The sequence below is a fragment of the Onychostruthus taczanowskii genome, unplaced genomic scaffold (genome assembly GCF_017590055.1).
Source record: "Onychostruthus taczanowskii isolate IOZ18803 unplaced genomic scaffold, ASM1759005v1 scaffold4, whole genome shotgun sequence".
NCBI lineage: Eukaryota > Metazoa > Chordata > Aves > Passeriformes > Passeridae > Onychostruthus > Onychostruthus taczanowskii.
In genome coordinates, this window is record NW_024501459.1 from 8,125,423 (window position 1) to 8,143,551 (window position 18,129).

The 18,129-nt window shown below is 43.1% G+C and overlaps 1 protein-coding gene across 1 annotated transcript in view; it reads left to right on the forward strand.

Annotated features, from left to right (window-relative positions):
- The first annotated feature begins 9,244 nt into the window (after positions 1 to 9,244).
- VXN (vexin) overlaps positions 9,245 to 18,129 on the forward strand; it is a 15,218-nt gene continuing 6,333 nt past the window's right edge. Inside the window, exons 1-2 of the mRNA XM_041412997.1 lie at positions 9,245 to 9,406; positions 12,339 to 12,400. Of these exons, the coding sequence (XP_041268931.1) occupies positions 9,343 to 9,406; positions 12,339 to 12,400 (126 nt within the window). The 5' untranslated portion in view covers positions 9,245 to 9,342. The remainder of the gene's footprint in view (positions 9,407 to 12,338; positions 12,401 to 18,129) is intronic.

An 18,129-nucleotide genomic window follows, 5' to 3' on the forward strand; every position in this document is an offset into this window, starting at 1 on the left:
AATCCATTTACATTTATTAGATTAGCTTTGGGGAGCAAGTGCGAACAAGAGCATATGTAGTGCTGGTGAAAATAGTTTACCAGCAGGTATAGTTTTATCTGGAGTACCAAATTAAAAACTCCCTCACTTCACAAGGTAGAGCCTGCAGGATTGCTGCTTGGGATTTATAGATATGAGAGCAGCTGGTACAGTAGTTTGTCCTTCCCCTCATTTGCCTTGCCTCTTTCCATACCAGTGCTGATTTTCTCAGCAGTTAAAAAGATAATAAAGCAAAAAAAAAGATGTACTTAACATGCCTAAATCTTCAAAAACTCTCACCATCATCCTGTGTGAATAAACTTGGATGAAACTACACATAGGTTAGGCTGTATGATCATTCCTGTTGCACTGTCTTATGCCGTGACTGTCATCTTCTATCTTGTGGTTGGCTTTCCATCTCCCTGAGACCTTAAAAAAATGGATGAGAAAGAGCAATGGTCAAGGGACACAGCCAAGCTCTGTCTAGGCCCTTTCCTTAACCCCTGAGTAAAGCTGCTTAGGCATCACTGTGCTCCAGGACACGTGCCGTGTGCCTGGGATTCAACAGCTCCAACCAGATAAATCCATTGCCACATTCAACATCTCTGTGCACAGGACCTAAAGGTAGGGTCTCCATTTTTCCTCAAACCATCCCTGTGTGCTTCCTAAATAAAAATGAACTTGATTTAAATCCAAGGACCAGCTAGTGAACACAGAAAGTGATGCCACCATTTTCCTGATGTCTCCAGCAGCCACGGCTCACACAGCGTTGCACAAGCTGCTTGTCTGCTGCAGCGTCAGCCCTGAGCAGTGAGGAGAGGGTCTTCCACACCTAGCCATCTCTGCTAAACCTGCCTGGAGAGCTGAGTTAATCTTTGACATACCACCTGGCCACCTGCAGAAGAGGAGATTCCTCTGAACAGTGGTGTTGTGAGACTGTCAGTGACCAAATTTGCAGAGGTCTCAGCTCTCTTTGCACATGTCTTTTTCAGCCTTTCTGTTTACTGCAGTGTACTTATGAGAAATCACACAGGGCAGTGGGTAAAAAAAAGCTTAGTGCATAATTTTGAAGTGTAGTGGTCCATGAGAATAAGCAGAAGCTTCTACTTTTTGCTCTGAATTTCTCAAAGAAAGTGAGACCAAAGAAAAGCTCCACACCTGGGTTATCATTAGGAAGGCTACAGTCCCCTTAGATGCAACATTTCTGAATGCAGTGTTATACTTTGGCAGATCTAATCTTCCATTAACCCACTAAAATGCCATTCAGAATGTTTCTTTTTTTCCCCATAGTACTGAAAGAGCTGCCACAAGTGAGTGGGTAGAAAATGTTATCCAGGAAAAAAAAAAAAAAAAAAAAAAAAAAAAAAAAATCATTTGACACAGCTCAATATAGTGTTAATCAGTTTCTTAAGTTAACTGCTTTCCTTGTAATAGGGAGGAGGATAAAAAAAATACTTTCAGACTTTGGTTTCTGTTGAAAAAGTACATGTATCCCATTTTCAGAGAACTCTTAAGTACAACAAATAGCAGCAGATATTTTCCTTATTTCTCTGAACATGGGAACTAAAGGGGAAAATTAATTTACATCCATGTGGTGGCATAGTTAAGTGAAGGCAGAGGAAATGAGACTTCTGTCCCCTGGAGATAATTCACGTGTTAATTTGTGTCACGCTGTAGAGCCACACAGCTTGATTCCTGAGCTACAAACACTGGCAGCACATTCACCACCAAAGTCTGAGCAGCAAAGGAGTACTGGGTGTGATGAAACTGTAGTCTGAGCTCCCATTAAATGTTTAATCTAATATTACTTTATCATGAAATACATATCTGATTGCTCAAAATGGCTTATTGATGGGAAACCTTTCCTCTGTGTTCCCTGACTTGCAGTGACTTTGACCTACTTTAACAGTGCACTTGTGCTTTTTCTGGGTGTTTGACCATACAGCCTTAAATTAGCAAATTGACATTGAAATGCTGATTTACACCTGCAGTCAAATGGATAACACATGTTAAAGACTGATTGTCAGCAGCTCCAATACGTTATGGCTTCATTCTCTGGCATTGTTTCTTCCTTTTATGGGATTTAAAGACAACATTGTGTGGCATTGTTGTTACGGCTATGGACACAGCTGTGGGGGGCTGACACTGTGTATGGTCCTTGTCATTTATCTAAAAGCTGACATCACTTCCAGAAAATGACTGTGAAAGTTTGGATGTTTAAGTGTTGCTGTATGTTTTAAGACAGCATTGGGAATAAAAAAGCCTTTTTGCTGGCATTAAGAAAAAAAACCCCAGTTAACATTGAATAGCTTGCTCTTCTGACCCTTTCACCTTAAGGAAGATTAATGGTGGTTAAGATCAGAACATCCCCCCTGATCAGGGTCTGAATGCTTCAGGGATTCAGACAGACAAAGAAAGTCATTTCACCCCTAGGTCACCAGCACAGACCTGTGGTGTCTCACTAGTGACCACTGGATGATTGCTCAGTAGTTTATGTGCAAGAGTTGGTGGTCATAATCCATTTTCCAATGGACGAGTTCCTGCCTCATGAAAGCTGTCACCGAGTGCCTATCCAAGCAGCAAAAAATGGGAGTTAACATGAACAGCCTGCATTACATTCGCCTTGCACTACTAAAATCTCAGAGCCCTCCGTGTTTCAGTGGATCAGGCTCAGCCCAGGAAGGGTTGAAGCTGTGCTGGTGCTGTTCTGTGAGCGGTGGCACCTCCGTGTTCCCTTCTGGAGGGCTGCAGCCTCTGGAGCACACATGTCTCCTTCAGGCACACTCACAGTGTCACCACCTGCATTTAGGACATCCTGGAATGCCATGTCCCACAGCTTGCAGCTTTCCTGTAGTCAGGTTTAGTTCTTGGTGTGGTCAAGCTGGTGTACTTCATACCTACTGCACTTGTATTTCAAATGGAAGACCTAAAGTTAGGACTCCTCAGTTAGCTAAACTGAGCAGAGAGCTGGTGGGCAGTTTCTGAATGTAAAGTAACTCTCTATGACTTCTCATGTCAGAAATTATAATGTCACCAACCGTAAAGCCCCATTCAGGGGCCTACCCAGCAGAGCTGAGCTGAAAACACCAAGGTGCCCAACAAAGTCATCAGGGGGTTGGCTGACAGGCACTAAAGGTCTGAGTGTGTCCTTCAGCAGAGACACCAGCATGCACACAGCAAGCCAGGCTTTGGGGAAAACTGGCAGACAGATGAGTACAGTTGTTCACAGCTGAGATGTTGAGCCTGAGTATATAACGTGGTTACACATTACAGAGAGAAAAAGTTGGAGTGCTAGGATGTAAGAGTCTAGGAGCTGAGAGGATCAGACTTCAGGGGGACATCTAGGATGAGAATATGCATTTAAAAAATATTGTAAAAACCTGAAGGATGAGGAATCTAGACGTACATAGTTATTAGGTTCCATGTCCATAGCAAGGCCCACAAAGACTCTTTCCTGTTCCCTTTTGGTTTCTTTTTACTCCCAGGATTAGCTCTGTACAGTACTTTCCTAGTAGTGGACAGAGCAAATGAAAAGATTACAGGTGAAACTGAAGTAATAAAGGGAAGTGCTTAAGTGTAAAGGCTAACAGGATAAAGGAGAAGGACACGTAAAGATGAGTTCTGCGAAAATCAGAGATCTGAGGCTGCTGCGTGACTTTAAAAGTACTGACCTCTATGTAGCTTATAAGCTTGAAAATCCTCTCCTATGTATTTGCAGCATTAATTCCTCTTGTTATCTGAGGTGATCTACTTTAATCAGATTCCTACAAACAAGCCAAGTGCTTACAGCAGAAGATCTTGACACCCCTACTGGCAGCATCAGTGGAGAGGACAAAGACCAAACCAGCAGGAAGATCAGATAAATCGCCTCATCTCAGCAAAAACTGTTTTAGGATAATTGGCATCAGAGTTCCCCCCTCCACGCTCTTACCTGTATGCTCTATGGTCATTTGATGTACTAGTTGCACAAAAGATACTTCAAAATAATCACATTTCAAAGGCACAGCAATTCTGAAGTCTCCTTTGTCACAGTGCCAACTCCTGGGCTACCTTGCTTTGTCACTCAGATAACTTGAGTCTGGATCAAAAGGGGACTCATAAATTTGATCTGCTTTTGAGCCTTTAGTGCAGGTTCTACTTCCTATTTTCTAAGTTGCTAGTCCCATGGTCTCTAGCTCAAATAACGATGGTCCTTGTTTTAAGTTTAATCTCTTTTCACACAGAGCTTAAGCAGAGGGGGCAATGCCATCTGATACCCTCCAAAGACCTTTCATCCCCACTGGAGCACATGTATTGCCTGTGGCAAAAGGAGCTTGATGGCTGTATGAGGACACATGAGATATGTAAGGTGACAGTTCAGGTTGCCTTACTCCTTAGACTTATCCATTGGAGAAATCCTAAGTATTTTGTGCCTGGTTACCCAAGAGTAGATTTTATTGCATATGGTGCAAGACTCAGGATGCAATTGCAGCAAGAGGGCTACCACTGCCTAAATCCAGGAATCACAGGACAAGCTTTGATTAATGTGCTTGTTTGCCCAAAACTGGTTATGTTTCTAGCAGGAGCCAATAGTTGAGATAATCTTAAAAAATTTTAAAAGAAAAAATTGGAAGTGAAAAAACCCTATCTAAAAACCATTGTGGCTTATCAAGGGAATAAAGACCTCACTGATCAATTAGCTTGAAAAATTAGTAAATCCAGGACAAATGTAGTTTAAGATTAGCATTTTAATGAACTATTGTTGTCACAGCCTGGTTTGGACATATCACTCCTTTGTTGACATTTTTAATGCTTTCTGTGGATTACCAGTACATGACCAGTATATGAAAGCTTGTTAAGCCTCCATGTGCTCAACCTGGCCCTAGCTTTAATACTGGCTTAGTGCAATCCCTGCTGTTGGCACAAACTCTGTGGGACTGGAACCTTGTGGTGCTGAGCATTGTGTTTCTACCTAATCATCATATGGACCTACTCAAGTGTGTTTTACAAGCTTACGGCAAATTTGTGACTGCCCAATTATCTATATGTAACTTTTATAAGAGAAGCCAACCAGGCTGGGGTGGGGATTTTTCCCCTTTTTTTGTTTTTCTCTTCTTTTTTTCAGAATTCTGCAATATCTTTCTGTAACTAGTGGGGGGATGCTTTCAGCCTAGCTTCCAGGTCTGGCTGGTATTTCCTTTCCCAATCAGCAGAGAAGCCTGTGCACTCATCTTTTCAAACTGCAGAGCTCTTGCATCTCTCTCCTCGTTCCCTGTAGAGAATTTAAAGTTCAAAATGTTTTTTGAAAGCCTCAATTTTATTCCCATTAAGGAAAATTCTGCTACAGCGTCTTCTAGACAGAGGCAAATTGACGTTACTTTTGAAAATTCACCTTTAAGCCGTGTGGTGCTACTTCAATTTTGAGCTAGTTTTGCTGTCTGCTACAAGTGTGAGGTGAAGTTACTGATAGTGTATCTGTCTCACTATTCCTTTCATTCAGAGAAAAACAACAGATTATTATGAGAATTTCACTGTATAGTTTGCTTTTCTGGTTGGTTTTCCTTTTCAGTTGTTTGCAGTTGTAATTCTGTGGCCCTAAACTGAAACAAAGCGATTTTCCTTCTACAAAAAAAAAAAAAAAGGCTGCTAGCATTGCATCATGTAGAAGTGGTTTAGAGTAGATGCCTGCAGTATGCATGTGCAGTTTTATCCCATCTTATTTTTAAATGGTTATCTGTGCATCCCTCTGGTTCACAATCCTATTCCAAAAATACCTGGGGTTTATCCTTATCATATTGCCCAGCTAACAGTAAGAAATAGGCTCAAGTGGCTCAGTACAGAGTAGCTTTACCTCTTATGCAACAAGGTACAAGATCCAGGGAGAAGCCAGAGACCTGCCTTGGGAAGAGCTTTGTCCTCTGTGGGCCAGGGAATCCCTTGGCAATACCCCTTGCACATGTTGACAGTATCAGGTTGCTTCCCTGCAACTTCACTGGTAGAAATCTGCACTGAAAAGGGATTCCTTTGTTCACAGAGACCAGGATAAATAAGGTCTAGAGGTTTCTGATTCTTATCTTAAATAACTGAAAGTTTTAATTACAGTTTTTGTAACCATATTTTTAAAATTTTATTCCTTTCAAGTTTACCAGCTCTGGCATGCTTGGTAAACAGGACAAGCATCTACATTTGTTTCTTTGAAATATGTCCTAACAGATTCAGGCTTCAGGCTTTGGAAAAAGCACCCTTGCTCCCCAGAGGGACATCTCACCAGTTTATTGGATTTTTCTGCCATTTTTACAAGGTTTATTGAGACTTCTGCTATTTTGAAGTTTATTATTTTTTTCCTTTCAGCCTCAGCAAGCATTTTTTCTTCTCTGCCTTTCCCTCCTTTCTACCCCCATTCCCAAGAATCAAATACTTTCCCTGTCCCAGACCTGCAGATAAGGTTAGATGTGTCTTTTGTCAGACAGCATGTGTCTGTTCTCGTGTCTAGAGTTCTCCTCCTCCTTCTCCACCTCCTCCTCCTCCTCCTTAATGGACTATTCAGTCTCAGTTGTCCCCATTCACCTTTGGTAACCTTATTCTGGCACCAGGAAATGTTTTGATCCTTTACAATCAACACTGAGAGTGGGTATTTGGAAAACTGCTGTATCACAGCCCACAGGGAGGAATTTGGATTCAAGGTGTTCACTTGGGAGTCTAAGGTCAAAGATACACCCCAGGGCAAAAACTTCTTAGGGTCTTCTCATGGCTGCATGAGAAGCAGTGAGCACCACGTGGCACCATGTGAATTAAGTTAATAGCTTATTCCTCACTTTAGTAGAGAAGAAAAAAATTGAGCCTGGTCTCCAGACATTTTATGTAGTTTGGGAAAAAAAAAATATTCATAGACTCAAAAACTGTTTGGTTTTCTCCTCCCACCACAGAGTGGACTCTTGCTAGGTGAGTAGGGAGCTGGAGAGAGATACCACGTGAGATTGTCTGATGTGGCTCTGCAGTTCCGAGGTTGGACATTGTGGAGAGTTTCTCCCCCAAGTCTAAAATTACTGCCTACACTTCTTTATCAGGTAGCATGCAGTAGAGCTTTTGCACTACACTTCCTGCAGATATAATTACACTTATTTCGTAGCTAAACCCAACATTGGACATTTGCCCAAAATATCTCCCAGAAAGGTAGAAAAAAGTAGCCCAATATGTGCAGGTCTTCTCTTGAAGCCACATTAAGATTTCATGCAAAACCTTGAGCACTCATAGTGCTCAACTGCTCTGCAGGATCTGGACGAAATAAAGAAGCAAACTCCTTTTCATGAACAGGGGAGAATTCATTCCCAGATGAGATATTGTATCTGTCCTCCTGAGCCCTATTTTTCTGTCTGAAAGTGATGTGAATGCTTTTCATCAGCTCTCTGTACAGTGATTTGTCCCCAGAACGTCCTGTGCATTGTAAAGGTGTGTCCAAAACCTACCTGCCTTGTAATGCAGTGAATGCCAGCTGGTACCAGCTCTAGAGTCTCACTTCAGTCTCCACATCACACCAACCCTCAAAGGATGAAGAACCCAATTCTTGTTCTAATATTAAACCCCATCTGTGATTTGAAAATATCTGTAGGTCATACCTAGAATTTGGAAAACAATGACTTAGGTCCAAAAGCGCCCCTCTTCTCACAGGACTCTGAATATCTGAAGGTGAAATAAAGGGTGGGTTAGATTTGTTATAGCTTTTTTTTTTTTTTTTAATGGACTATTCAGTGTTGGTCTTCATTATTTTTTTTTATCCTTTTGAAAGCTTTTAGAGCCTCCTGCATAACCGCCTCTGCCCCATTCAGTGCTGAATGGACGGTGCGCTGATCTTTTTCTCGGTGGGTAATGGATTTGGGTTGATTGCTTGACACAGGGACAATAGGGGGGTAAACAATTGCCTTGCACCCGTGCAGCTCCCCATCTGTTGAGTGCGTGCGCCTTCAGAGGCAGCCGGGCAGGGACAGATGAATGCGCCAGCCGAGCCTGATGTTAATGACATCAGTCATACAAGCAGAACATGTGGCGCAATAAATCAAAAACTAATTGAACTTTTGGTTGATTATATTGCCGTCCCACTGCCTGCTCCAAGCGCGGCACGGTTTCCTGGGACAATGCCCCCAGCCCTGCAAAGGCTTTGCTGCCCCTGGACAGCAGGAGCCTGCCCTGGGAGGTGACAAGTGACAACAGCTTCCCTTCGCTCGCTGCTTTCTTGAAACAGCAACACCTTCCACTCAACCAAAATGCTTCCAGGCTCAGGATGTCTATTTGACCAATATTTATTTTTTCAAATCAGAAACGTTCATCAATATGACAGTGACGGCCCATGTTCACCGGCACTTTCCATCTGGGACTGCTGGTGGCAGACAGCTATAGGAGAAGACAGCACTTGTTTTTGTGCTAATTAGACACACACGTGGTAGTAATGAAGGCTATTCATTAGACTGATATAATTTAATATCATTATTCACACTTGAAAGTGCTCCAACTACATCAGTTGTTGCAGCCTGCAAGCCAAAATATTCTGTCTTGGGTGTCCATGGCAGCATTAAGTCACCAGAAGTTGAGTGGGCTGATATTCATAGAGGTGGAAAGGAACAATTTCTGATGGGAGTATTAAGAAATTAAAAGCTTTGGCAAGAGGACCCTTTATTGAAATGCGTAAATATGGGATTAGACCCCAGAGCCATCAAGTCAGGAACCCATCCATGACTGAGCCACCTTTCCTCCCCTTGCAACCACAGACGTGTAGGGGGAACAGAGATCTATGCACATCTGCCCTTCTTAGGCATCTGCTTTTGAAATTTTACTTTGAAAAACCCAGAATTACAGTATTTGTTTATGAAATGAAATGGTAAAGCACAAAATGCTTTTCCTAATATACTAGAGTCACCTCCTCATTATGTGTAAGGAGCAAATTTTTATGGTAAATATGTTAAAGTACATATTTAACCCAACTTATTTCAAATATCTTTGCAATACTTCTGTAAACATTTGCCAATAGATTAGACTTTAATTATTAGCTATTTACTGCAGAGGATTCTCCACACTGGTAAAATCATATGTAAAATAAAATGCTCCTATCTGAGTAGAGGCTTAAGCAAGAGCTAAATTAAATCTTTGTGTTAATATTATTCATAGAAAGGCAGATGGAAGCAGAAAATGTTGCAATGAAGAATATGGAATGAGATGAGATCACAGCATCAGTCTGTCCTTTGTAGATCTGGACAATGATCACAGAGCCAGATTGGATTAGTGAAACCTATTTACCAGAAGTTCAGAGCGGTTGCATGAAGCTGAAAGGCAGTCAGTAGGGAGAAGTGGAAAATGCACCAGATTTACAGCTGCAGCGATGAAAATTTAGAAGTTTTCACTGTGATTTCTTCCAAATGTGAGTACATCAAAATCTAACAACAGCTATAGTGTTGTCTTTTAGAGGGATGGGATGTTTAGCAGCAGGGAAATATTTGCAGAGAGCAGCTCGTCTGTTCTGCTGTGCCGTGCTCTGCCTGCAGCCCAGCCCTCGCTGCTGCTTTCCCGACCTAATCCGTGCAGGTGCTTCAATTTTGTGGCTCTGTAAAATCTTTACTCTGGCAAAACTGGGAGATTTGGAATCGGTGTTGCTATACCTATGAGGTAACTGCTAAAGTGACAGCTTGCAACTGTGTGGCTTTTCTGTGTAATAGAAAAGAGAATGAAGTTCTGCGAGCAGTTAGAAGTGGGTGAAGTGCATGAATGTTGAATTTAAGTCTGCTGGCTCAATAAGTGGAACATTTCCAAAGCCATGCCCTGGAAATGAATGCATGATTAACATTAATTGCTTCTAATGAAGAGTAAGAACCGGACAAAGCCCAGCCTGCATTTGATTGAACAAATTAGTTTAAACTCAATGGCTGCATATTTCAGCAACAAGAAAGCAGGGAAAAGCAGGGAAAACAAATTGTGGGGCCAGATCAGATCTTTACTTGCAAGCTGCGAGCATGAGCTCTCAGCTGCTTAATTTTGGAATATAAGTGGAAATGACAAAGTGAACCATCACTGTAATTGTATTTGTTGCCTGAAATCTGGGCTATACGTACAAACATCCTTTTGCAGGCAAATCCGTGTAGATCATCTGCAAGGATTCGTTCTTCTCTTCCTTCTCCAGCTCTCTGCAGAAATTCGTGTTCGCAGGGACAGCCTCGCAGCCCCACTGTTTGCATTGCTGCCATTGTATTCCCACGCAAGTGGGTCACTTCTGGCTACTTCTGTGATTCACCCTTCTTTCAATGCCTATTCAAGTAATTGCATGTTTGCTGGTGCTGTGACTCCCTTTCATGCCTTGCCTCTCTTCAGCCCTGTAAACCTTTTGCCACTCGTTCTGGCAGACAACAGCGGATGAGGGACTGTGGATCATATGTACTCTGAAAGTAGGCGAATTTATTACTGTTAGGCACATTTATGTGTTGTTCCTTTTGCACTAGCCTGGGTAGCAGCTATAACAGCACGAGAGCACTTGCTTCTGACAGAAATCTCTAAAAAACCGTACTCCTTACATTGGGTGATAAAATATCTAAAATACCAGAGAGACACGAAGGTAATTCCTTGCATCGCTAAACTTTTCTGCACTTGAGTGTTTTGCTTAGAAGCAATTAGTTTAGTCTTCACACAGCAAAATTCCAGAAGTGAAGGTGATGGAAGGAGTTTCAAAAACAACTTACATCCTATTCCTAGGTTTAAAAAAACCCAAACCACCTTAATTATGTTTGTCAGGCTTTCACCCCACACTCAACATGGTTTAAAATATAAAATGTGTCCTGCAGGAGAAGACAGTGAGGATCCCTGAGGATATCACACCGTGCAGAGCAGACTGTAATCACCCTGACAGCTTAGCACACTCCAGGCAGGCAGATAACTTCCTTGTGACAAGCCCAGTGTGGAAGTGCCCTGTGCTGCAATGGGCTGCTCACAGCTCACGGGGACCCTCCCATTTTCCTGTCCTGTTTCACTACAGCCACAGCACAGGCCAAAATTTCCTCTCCAGTGGGCTCTTAATGCTCAGGACTTACATCCTTACTGGGTTGTGGAGGGCTGGCTGTTAGACACACACAGATTGTCCAGGAAGAGTGACTTTGGTCGCACTGCCAGCTCTGCTTGTACCAGAGCCCTGGAAAGCCCAGCTGCTCCTTACTGCTGCCATCTGAGGAGAGAAGTTTGGCTGCAGTGAGGAGCAGCCTTGGATGACCTCCAGCTGCTTCCACAGCTCCAAAACTCTGCAAACAGTAATACACAGCAAAGATAAGCACTGCAAGTGAAATGCATGCCAACAACAGTCAAGGAAGGCTCACCTGGGGAGCAGGAGTCACCCATCATCCTGTGACAAACCTTCCTGGCTCCTCAAAGCCTTTGGATTATACACGGAGCCTGAATAGGAAACCCCCATTCACATGCCTTGCCCCCAGGGTCAGCCTTTAGAATTGGAGTTAATTCTCCACATTTGGCAGATTTCTGCAAGCCTGTTTCTGTCGCTGGTGGCTAAATCCTGTAGCTCTGGTAGCCTGAGCACAAGGCAGGGTAAGATATGATGAAGGGGAGAGCTGGGAGGATCACAGAGTCTTTCTGGCCAGTTTCAAGCCTAACTCAAACAACAAGAGTTTAAAGAGCCCCTCACTTAATCCAGTAAAACCATCACCCAAAACCAATCACTTCAGTCCAGACAAAAGCTTGGCTTGTGGCCATGACATCCTGTGTGTCTATTGGCTAATGGTTCTATGCTTTTGGTGTCTTCATGGATCTAAGAAATAAAAAGTGAGAAAAAGACTCTAAGCAAAATGTCCCAAGCTAAAGAACTGAACAGGTCATTTTGAGAATTGAAAAAGAGAAGATTAGGCTTAGTGCAAATGTTGTGCTTTGGACATCATGCAGTGAAAGTGAAACAATGCCATGAGGGAGTTTGAGCTTATTGATAAAGTCTCTAACTAGATAAAGTCTCCAAGTTAATGTATACACTACTCATTTCCTCCTGAAGTACTGGGAGGAGGGAGGCCAGATCAACACTGAGAGAGGAGGACGAGTGCTCCTCCTGGAAACTTGTGAGAGAGGTGCAGAAACTCGGGATGGGCTGTGGCCCTGTGGCCACGGATTTCTGTATTGTGTAGCCAGAGCATGGTCTCTGAGATCACATCAAAAGGGACTTTTGGATTGTTTCAGCTGAAGTCTTCCTTAAATCCTTTCTTATCTCCCCTCTTCCCACCATGTCCCTAGTGAATTCTTACAGAGGACTTTGGGAGGCACATGTCCACCTCCACAGCATCCTGACCATGCTCCTGTTCTTCTCTTTGCAGCATGCAGTCCTGCCCGAAGACGAGCCAAAGCTACGCAACACATCCTGGCAAAGAGTGTAAGAAAAATCTCCTTTCCTCTCCCTGTTTTTTGGGGTTTTTTTCACATTCTACTTGGCTATGCATACCCTCAAAAGTGCTGTGGGTCAATGGGAAGCAGGGTAAAGAAGTGCATCCGTGTCTGATGCAGGGAGTGGGGTGGGAAACAGAAGGGGAATTTCTGTAAAGCAGCAGTTTATTTACGTAAGTGTTTTGAAACAAACAAACAAAAAAAACCACACAAAAACAAACAAACAAACAAAAAAGCAAACAAAAAGGCCTTGCCATGCAGAGCCAGTCAAAATGAACATAGTGGCTTACCAACACTGGCCTTCTGAGGAAATCAGAAGACTTCAATACTGTCCATAGAGTCTTCACAGTAAGTCCAGAGACATGCAGGAATGAAAAGTAAGCAAATCACACCAAATAATAAATCATATCAGTGTTAATCAAGTAATAATAATAATCATGTTTGTCCCCTGGTCCCAGTAGTGCTTGCCTGCCTTTGCCTCAGCCTCGGTGCAGAGGGCACAGAGGAACCCCCCAGACTAAAATAACTGAACATTCTTCATGCTCTGAGTAAATGTCTTGCAAGTTCAGCTGCTTTCATACATGGGTGTGAGGTTTCTTGTCCTCAGAGACAGTTTTCTCTCCTGAAATCCACTTGACCCATTCACAACCCCTTGCACAATCCTTTCAGCTGATGTGCAGGATTGACAGTCTCTTCTGCACATCAGAGCACTTCTTACAAGTTTGAGACTCTTCTGCCAAAGCATTTCTTTTCACCACAGACCTGTCTCTTGTCTAGCACTTTGCTGAAGTACTTTGCTCCATGGCCTTCCGTTTTTCCATCCCCTTTCCTGCTTCCCAGATCCATCCTTATTTTCCAAGAGCCTTTTCTTTATATTCCTGATTCCCTGATCTCCCCACAGAACTGTAGGTCCTCCTGCTCACCACACTTACCTGTGCACTGGAAAAAAAAACCTCATCACATTCACTGCCACCCTCTCTTCTGGTTACTAAAGCAGATCACAGGATCCCAATACATCACAGGACACCTGAAGTGGTCCCCAGGAAGAGTCAGTAACATGTCTGTCATTTTTGGGGTAGAAAATCTGCATGTGTATATTTTCCCAAATTGTGACAGTCGTGGCTTGGTTGATTTTGTCCCATAACTCAGGCTGAGATTTCAAAATTACTCTTCATTCCAAAAGAAAGATGAATCAGACTGCTGGAGTGTTACTCAAAATAAGCCATTTTGAGATGCCCCACTTTTATTTGTGAAACCTTTGGTATATTTTGTTTTCCATGCAATATAAAAACAGCAGAAAAGTCCAAACCAAAAGTGAAGTATTCTGACTTGACGAAACAAAATACTCAGATAATCTACCTTTTTTTTTTTTTTTTTTTTGACAATATTTCTCATAGGACTATTCAGCTGAAAAATTTCAGCTGACTTACATAAAAATAAAAGGAAATTCTATGTCTGATATCTAGCTCCAAATCTCAGTAGATAGTTGTTTCTACTAAATGGAAGCCTCAGATATTTAATTTGGATTGGATCAGCTGCTGTGGCAGCACTGTACTCATAAAAGCCTAAGAAAATAAGATAAGAAAGTCCCTGTTTTGTTGCTATATTTTAAGAGGATTGGGGTGGTTTTTTTTCCTTTGGGGCTTTCCTGACCCCAATTAAGGATGTCCTTTGATTGGCTCTTAGTCATGATGCAGGCAGCATCATATTAGCAGTGGGAACACCAAGCCTGAGGAATGGGCTGCAGCTCCAGCTACAAAAACAAGGATGGCTCTCAAACCAAAGTGTTTGACTGAGCACAGTCAACTCTTAGACATTCCCCTTCTTCAGTGGATGCAGCTGCTTACAGCTCGTAAGCAAGCACTGAAGTAAATTGCACATACTGGAATAGACGTGCCTGTGGGGAAGCTGTGATTGCCAATTTCTAGACCCACAGAAAAGTCGCAGAATGATTGTTTATTTTTCACTTTTACATCTGCACCTGCAGTCAGAGCTGTAGAAATACCTCAGCTAACATAAAATCTTCTGCTCTGGTGATTGCAATGGATGCACAACTTTAATCCTCAGCGAGGACAAAAATAGCAACCAACGTGGACATCTGCCAGACCTTTTTTTTCACAGCAGAAATACTCAAGCAGTGTAGCATTAAGTGATTTAACATTCAAATTACTGACTGTGGGGGGTAACTTCCATCACATACAAGAACTCATCCCAAAAGCATGATAATGACTGTGGAAGGGTGACAGAAAGGAGGAAGCACCTTTTTACTTTTAGCTGAGTGTTTCACCAATATTACATTTGCAGTTCCTATTGCCCTATTAAGAGTTATTTCCAGTGGCAGTAGATCTTTCCCTTCCCTTCTTCTTCTAGCCCCAAAGTCCCTTGGGTAGAACTGTCGGGACACCAGTACCTGTCTACTTTGCAAGAAAGTAGAAAATACCCCTGTGCATGCCAGAGCTGCCACATTAAAAATCAGCTCAGCATTAGACCATCAAAATAACTCTACAAATCTGGAATTTTCTCCACTAACAATAACACATTGTTATTCAGACTCTAACTTTCAAAGTTTTATCCAAAGCCAGATATTTAATTGTCACCTTTTCTGGATGGTTGTTGGTTGGAAGTAGGATTTTAAGTCCAGGATCAGGATGGTTGGAAGAGTTTCTCTGTGACCATCCTGTGTCCTCTGTGCCCCTTCCCTCTGAACACAGCTAATTCCAGCAGTGGGTATGCCAGGCCTCAGTGCTCTCATGTGCATGGCAAAGTCCAGAAAAATAGAGTTTGCTGGGCTGTGATTTCGGAGTTAGTGTCCTGCAAACAGACTGGGTCAGTCAAAGGATTTAGAGGTTCTAAAATCAGTAGGTTTTTAGAGAGCAGTTTGCTAATTCTGCATAGTTTGGCTGACTCTGCCATTTGCACAGATTTAAATTTCCTGGTATGTCTAGAAAAGAAAAGTGACTCCCAGTTGATCCTTCTGCTTTACCCTAGGTACCCTAGAGAAATGTCAGCTCCACTTTAGATCAAAACCAAGCTACAGCAGGTTTAGTTTCCTGACCTAGATAAGTCTTTACATATTACAGTAATGGCTGAGGTAGCCAAAGTCACTGTAAAATCTTGAATTAGTAGATAAGGAACTCCCAAAATGTGCTACAACCAAATGCTGCCAAAAAAAAAATGCTGCTGAAAATATGCTACAGAGATTGCACTGTTGTATCCAGCTGTAATGGAAAATGACACTGTAACTTATTTATACAGGTTCTGCTGCTTGAAGGTGTTTTGGCATTACTGATATCATATGTAACAAGGAATCTTGAAAACATAGACAACGTGCCTAAATAATTCTTGCTATTAATCAAGACAAAAATCCTCTTCTTTTCCCCAAATGTATTTCATCCTGTGCAACACGTAGGCAGAAAGTTAAGTTTCAAGTCCATGGTGGTTTACACTGATCAAATAAGCCACTTTCAGGATTAGAGGTGACTGCAGCCAGCATCCTACTTACCAAAAATGCTCTTTCCATGACAGTGCAAAATAAGTGACTGCAGGTGTCTCAGTAGCAGAAGGTTGATGACATTTTCTGTCACACACCAGCAAAGACTAAGTGTGACCAAGAGCACTGGACATTTTTCCAGAGATGGTGGGAAAAGCTGAGCTTTGTGGCATTCCTTGAAAGCTGGAAGAGCTCAGTTCACACGAGGCAGACTCCAAGGGCTGTCATTAGAGACCCCTGCCAGCCACAGCCTCCTCAGCTTGGTCCTGAAGATGAGAGTCTCCTCTGGTGCCCCCGTGGTGAAGGGGGTGCTGCCCTGGTGAGCAGCTTGTAAGGTTTGTGTGGACACAGAAGCCTGCAGCCTGAAGGAGCTGCTGCAGAAGGATGGGGAGGTGCTGGAGCTGCTCCAGGGGCAGCAGGGAGGGAGCCAATGCCAACAGCTTAAGCAGCAACAGGAGGCCTCTCACAACCAGCATCACCCTCGTTCTGAAACATCGCAGCAGTGCTGAGGCTCAGCCCTGTTGGCAGCTCCAAATTTGTGATCAGTGGAGCTGGGAGCCAGCTGCAGCCTCCTTTAGCATGTGCTTGTCTTCAAGGACACCAGTAGTCCCTCTAACTGGGCATGTCTTTTAAGTAGTTTACAGCACATGGAGCGTGTTAGGCTGTGTGTCAAAATTCCACAGAAATAGGGGGAAATCCCTGTCCAGCCTTGGATTAGGCTTTGGTTGCCTTACCTGCCTTTTCCAGAAGTATTTTTTCCTGTTGTTGGGCAGTTTCTGCTCCTCATCCTACTAGTCAGTAGGATTTAGGTAATGTAGGCTTGTCCAGACTCCTGAGGGTACATGAAGACAAAAGAATTAAAAGTGGTTAGGTTGGGATTTTTCTTCTTTCCTGTTTTGGAAAACATGGATTTGCATATGTTGTATGTCTGTGTAAAAAATCATATACAGAGAACATTGCAGATTTATGGCAAATTGAATTAAAACTTAATTAGAGGAAATGGACAATTTGGCATGAGGGTACATGCTTGAATGGGGTCTTTTTTTTTATCTTTAGTGTGTGTTAGAAGGCAGAGCAATAGACAGAATTATGGCTTTTTCTATGTCAATAGTGAGCTGGCCAGTTTTTGGTCTCAGTCTTGAGGCAAAATGACTATATTCATATCTAAAACAGGTAGACAGGAGCTGCCAGTCATCAGCTAGATGTAACTAACTGCTTTTCTCGTGGCCTTCCAACATAAGTAAGTCTAATAGGAAATAGCCTGAATAGTTGCCACGTCTTGTTTCCTTGCTGGTTTGGATCGTCACCCTGTTTAAGTGGTTCTCTGTATGACAGCAGCAAGTCCTTAGGGAAGAATAAAAAAAAAACCCAACAAAGTATGAAACACTCTGTCCCTGCCGTTGGAACTTTGATCTTCTTGAGAAAACTCTTTCCAGACCATCCTGGAGAACAGTCCTGACGAATCCACTTCTTTGAGGTGTATCCCTGTTTGTCCAAACTCACATTAGCTCTGGCATCCCCAGTTGCCTGTGGCAGGACAGTGAGTTCTGTGGCTTAGTCATAATTGATTAGAAAATACTTGATTTTGTTCATGCTTGTTTTCAGGGACTGTTGGAGATGGGGGGGTGGGGGTGATGCCCAAAGCTGCAGGTGTCAGTGAGTTTTGTCCGTGTGAGCTAACGTTTGTGAAATTAATCTCTAGGAGCACAACGCCTCTCTGCCTCGTATTCTCTGTGGTCATTTATCAGGTAAAATATGTAGGTAAGTTTAAAAGATAGGAGAGACCATAAGGAAACAGTATTTGTAATTCACGTAAGTTTGACTGGTTGCCCAAGATGTGATGCAATAATAAAATAAATCTGAGCTGTCTCAGAGGCATATCCTATTCAGTAGAGCTTGGAAAAGAGCACATTTCGGCCTCCTGAGGAGAATACAGAAAGGTGCAACCAAGGAGCTGGGTCCCAGAAAGACCCAGCAGCATTTTCCCATACTTCTGTACACAGCACAGAAGCTGGAGCCAAACACAATCCCACAAATCCCACACTCCCCACCTGACAGCAAAGCAGCAGGAAGAACAAGCAGCCTTTCGGCTCCCCGCTGAGCTGGAGCCGGGAGCCGGGTGTCAGGGGTGTTTGCTGTCCCCCGCAGGCGGTGGCGGTGGCGGTGGCGGAGCGGCGGCCGCAGCCCGGGGAGCTGCTGCGGGCGCGGCGCGAGGCGGGCGGCGAGGCGGCGGC